The sequence below is a fragment of the Gossypium arboreum genome, chromosome 3 (genome assembly GCF_025698485.1).
Source record: "Gossypium arboreum isolate Shixiya-1 chromosome 3, ASM2569848v2, whole genome shotgun sequence".
NCBI lineage: Eukaryota > Viridiplantae > Streptophyta > Magnoliopsida > Malvales > Malvaceae > Gossypium > Gossypium arboreum.
Genome location: NC_069072.1, coordinates 3,214,922 through 3,219,557, shown reverse-complemented (window position 1 = coordinate 3,219,557; position 4,636 = coordinate 3,214,922). Strand labels below are relative to the sequence as shown.

The 4,636-nt window shown below is 27.2% G+C and overlaps 1 protein-coding gene across 1 annotated transcript; it reads left to right on the top strand.

Annotated features, from left to right (window-relative positions):
* Positions 1–370: 370 nt before the first annotated feature.
* On the top strand, positions 371–797 carry LOC108475777 (uncharacterized). Its single transcript, XM_017777764.2, has one exon. It carries the CDS (start codon positions 519–521, stop codon positions 720–722), a length of 204 nt encoding a protein of 67 aa, XP_017633253.1. The 5' UTR covers positions 371–518; the 3' UTR covers positions 723–797.
* The last annotated feature ends 3,839 nt before the right edge of the window (positions 798–4,636 follow it).

Genomic DNA, 4,636 nt, shown 5'->3' with positions numbered 1-4,636 from the left:
TAATGTCTTAAAAAAAATCTTATTAACACGACATATCAAAACTATCTATATAATAAGTATGCATGTGTTTATAAAATGCTCTATATCAAATCAAGCAATCACTTAACACCTAAATTGCCTACTAAACTAATGGAAGTTTGAGTACTCCAATAATTAATAGTATTTTGAAATTCAGGGACCAACATAAAATTTGGTTATAGTTCGGAGGGTATTCGGTCGAAATTAACCCAAAAAGAAAAAAGTTCAGAAACACACTAATGATGGCAATACAGTAAATATATTCAAACACAGAGCCCGTTTAGCAACAGCAATCCCCATAAAAACCGCGTCAAAGCTCCACAAATAATCAAAAGCTTCTGAATCCAAAAAAAAAAAAAAAGCCTATTGAAACGAAAAAAAAAAAAAAAGCTTATTGAAACGAAACTTTGAAGGCAAAGAAGTACAAGTAAGAAGCAAGAAAATCAAGTTCCCTTTTTCGCCTCGCCATTGATTTTTTTTCCCGGTTCAGTGGTACAACAATGGCGAACCAGTTGGAGAGCTTAGTGGAAACGATAAAATCAAAAGTAAGAGCCCTGAAGAAGAAATCAAAGAACAATAAACCGTATATAAAGATGGATAAAAGCTCCAGCGTTAAAGTAGAGATCCGTAGCAGGAAAGCAAGAATACTTATCGATAAGACTCTCAAAGCCGCCGATCGACCTGGAAAACGTACCATTTCGTGACCTTTTTTTTTGTTTTTTTTTTTCATTTTATTCTCTCCCTTTTTTTTCAATGGAATATACAAGTCTCCTTCTGCATTTTTTTCCTTCGTTTTTTAGATTTCGTATATTTTGATCTTTTATTTGAAATGCTAGCAACAGATTGTGTTTTTTTTACGTTACATGAACCGTTTTCTATGGTTTTTATTTTAGATCCGATGAAGTATGAGCTTTGATCTGAGAGCATGAATATAACATGCAATACGTGCAGGATTATGATAATTATAATTAATATAAAATTTTAAACATTTATGATATAAATATGATTATAATGTTGCAATTGGAAATTTTAATTAATACATTACACTTAATGGTACATTTTTATGATATTAAAAATATAATTTTATTATTTTAATATTCTATATTTTTATAGGATTAAATTAATTTTTATTATTTTTAGAGGTTTAAATATAATTTTATTATTATTAATTTAAAATTTTAAAAATTATAAACGATAAGGTTGCAACAGTTGAGTTTTTATTTTAAAATTTTTGCATTTGAAAATTTCTCTTCCGATTTTATTTCATTCATGGTTATCAAAAGATAAATAGAATAAAACAACTTTTTAAAAAAATATTTTGATTGAAAATCATATAAGATTTTTAAAATTGTTAAAAATGCCATAGATATTTCTGCTTTTTATAAATTTAAATTTAAATTTTTGTATTTTTATTTATAGAAATTTAGTTTTTTATTTTTAAAATTTCAAAATTAAATCTAATTAACACTATTAAAATTATTTCGTTATCAAATGAATTTTTTTATTTCAAAATGTGACACTAACTAATTTAATTTTTTTTTGACAAAGTTAACAATTGGGTCATGATTTTGGAATCTTAAACATAAAGGGACTAAATTCTAGATTTATGAAGAGTATAAGGACCTATGATATTTAATCCCGGATTAAACAACTTTCTGAGGCTTGAACTTAGCAATTATTTTTTACATTGGGACTTGAACTTTTTTTTTAGGGGTCCAAGTAATTTGGTCATGAACTTGATAATTATTTTCACATTAAGGCTTGAATCAGATAATTGTTCTCATATTCTGGCTTGAATTTTTTTTATCCAGTTGTTCTAATATTAAGGTCTGAACTTGGCAAATGTTCCCACACTGGGGGAAAGAATTGCCAAATGCAGGGTCTAACTTGCACAAAAAAAGTTTAATATCCAATGTGGGAACAATTGCCAAATTTTAGCCTAACTTAGATAAAAAAAATTTAAACCCTAAAGTGAGAATAATTACTAATTTCAAGCCCCAAAAGTTATTTAACCCTTTAATCTAAAGAAAAGGAAGAAAGCAAAATAGTAAATGTACTAGTGATACTTGTTGACATTTTAGTTGTGGATATGTGTTTGACTTTGGTAATGAATCAGAACCGTAGATCAGAGATGGAGTAGATAGCAAATAGTCCAAGATCTTATTAGCTCAGTGGTCCATGTGGTTGAATGACAGTAGCTGATATTATGGTTCCAATTTTCAGGGTTTGGTTTTGTCAATGAGTTTTATTTATCGTTGACTTGGGAAACTGGACCGGTCTTCTGTGCATATTATTATTGCACCCAACTTTTCTAATTAATGCTTATATCCATGAATTAACGGTTTCATTAATGTTTATTAATTTAGTTAATGTTATTGGTGTAACACTTGTCATTTTAAATTTAATTGAAAAATAATCGAATTAATTGGAGTTAATTTATTGGGTTAATTATTTTCATAAAAAATATAGTTAGGGTTTCGTAATAAAATTACGATAAGGTAAGATTACGGGTGGAATGCGATATTATCTTATTTGACTCATTTGATTGGAACGTTGACATGTTTATGGATTGGGTTACCCTCGAGCCCTCCCAAAATTTGAGAAGGTTTGAGTAAAAATATTAGGCCCGTTTAAAATATGGGTCAGGCTTGGATTTAAATGTTCAAGGCCCACCCGGCCCGGCCTATTTTAAAGTTTATAATACTTTATTTTATGTTATTTTTATATATTATGTAATTTAAAACACATTAAAAAAATAAACATATATTAAATATATAATACTATTCTACTATAAATATTAAAATAATGTTAAGATGACTATATAAAAACTTTCAATAAATAAAAATATTAAAATATAAAATATTAAAATAATATAATATAAATTTAAAAAAATAAAAAATAATATGAAAGGGTCTAAAATGGGCTTGAGTTAATTTTTTTGTAAATATGGGCAGGTTTAGATAAAATTTTAGGCTCATATTTCGAGTCGAGTAGTGCTTGGGTAAGCATAAAGTATGTTAATATCATGCTTAGGTCCAACTCAAACTGACCTGGCTTATGAACACCTCTATTGGAATGTAAGATTTAGGTGTTTGGTTGACAAAATGTAATATTACCTTAGAAACACATTTTAATCTCCATGAAATTATAATAATTTTTTACAATTCTTACTTGTATTACAATTTATATATTAGTAAGTGAATATATTGCGTTGAAATGAATTTATAAATTATAATTATAATAATTCATAAACCGATTGTAACCCCTACTATAATTTATATATTATTAAATTATTAAATAAAATATAATGAATATAATTGTAATGTACGATATCTACTAATTCACTATTAAGAAAAATACTTTTTTAATTAGTCTTAAACTTTATTTTAAAAACCTAAATTAATTAAATTAATAAAAATATAAATTGGTCCAAAATTTAAATTACGCCTATGGGTCATAATGAGATTACACCCTATACTATTCGAAATGACTGTTATATAAGATTACATGATGATTGAAATGTTAAAATCTAAATATCGTAATCTCATTCCAAAATTTAATATTATAAACCATTATGTTACATTCGACAAATCAAACCCTCCTCGAAGTAATAGTAAATGTCGAAATCATTTTTTGAAAAAACAGGTATCGACTTTGTTTTGAAACTGAAAATTAAAACGGGAGTCACCACCGATCTTTATTAGGTGTTATCGGATCACCTCTGCTTTAATAAAATATTTTAGTTTATTAAAACGGTGTTTTTGGTCTACGAAACTCGAGAGAATGGGTTCGGGAGTCAGTTACGTGCGAGGAAGGATTAGCACCCTTGTCACGCCCAAACTTGATACCAAATTGATTAGTTAGTGTCTTAATGTCGAATAGTTGAAAACCGGGAACAGATTTAAAATACTATCTCTTTTATTAATGTCAATTTTAAAAATGCTTGAATTAGATCAAAATGATTGCTAAAGATTTCCTCGTCTCGAGATATCGAGGTATCACATCCCGTAAGTTAGGACACGATACCTTGAACTCCCGTGCGTAAGTTTTTAATTGAAAATTCATGTGTTTTGGAACTTAAAAGGATATTTTGGCCATTTAGGTTTAACGAGAAAACAGAAACCCCGTAAGTTAGGGCACGATTTTTCGAATTTCCTAAATCACGAAATATTGCCTTATTTGAAAAGCTTTCAAGTAAGCGATTATAAAACCGGCTCAAAGAATGTGTTTGTTTAGTTTATTTAGGGTAAAAGATAATCGATATCAAGCAAAAGTGGGCATTTGAATCATGATGCAATAGCAAGACATAAAAACATAACTTACATGCATGAAATAATATATGAATGCAACATTATACAAATGGATGATAAGAATAATAATATAGCCATACAATTTGAAATACACAATAATAATCCTATTTCGGAAAACAAACATTTTAATCAAACATTAATGAAAACTAAAGAATATAATTAATGAACAATAGCTCAAATTAAAGTAAATAAAACAAAACAAACTTTCAAATGAAAATGAATAAAGTTAAAATAAATAATGTGAAAGAAGGAAGTTTGAAATCACCAAGATATAAAAATGATTTAAAAATAAATTAATTGTACACAAA

Bases quoted from the DNA above. Each gene is read 5' to 3' on its own strand.
- LOC108475777 (XM_017777764.2), top strand. From the start codon at position 519: ATGGCGAACCAGTTGGAGAGCTTAGTGGAAACGATAAAATCAAAAGTA.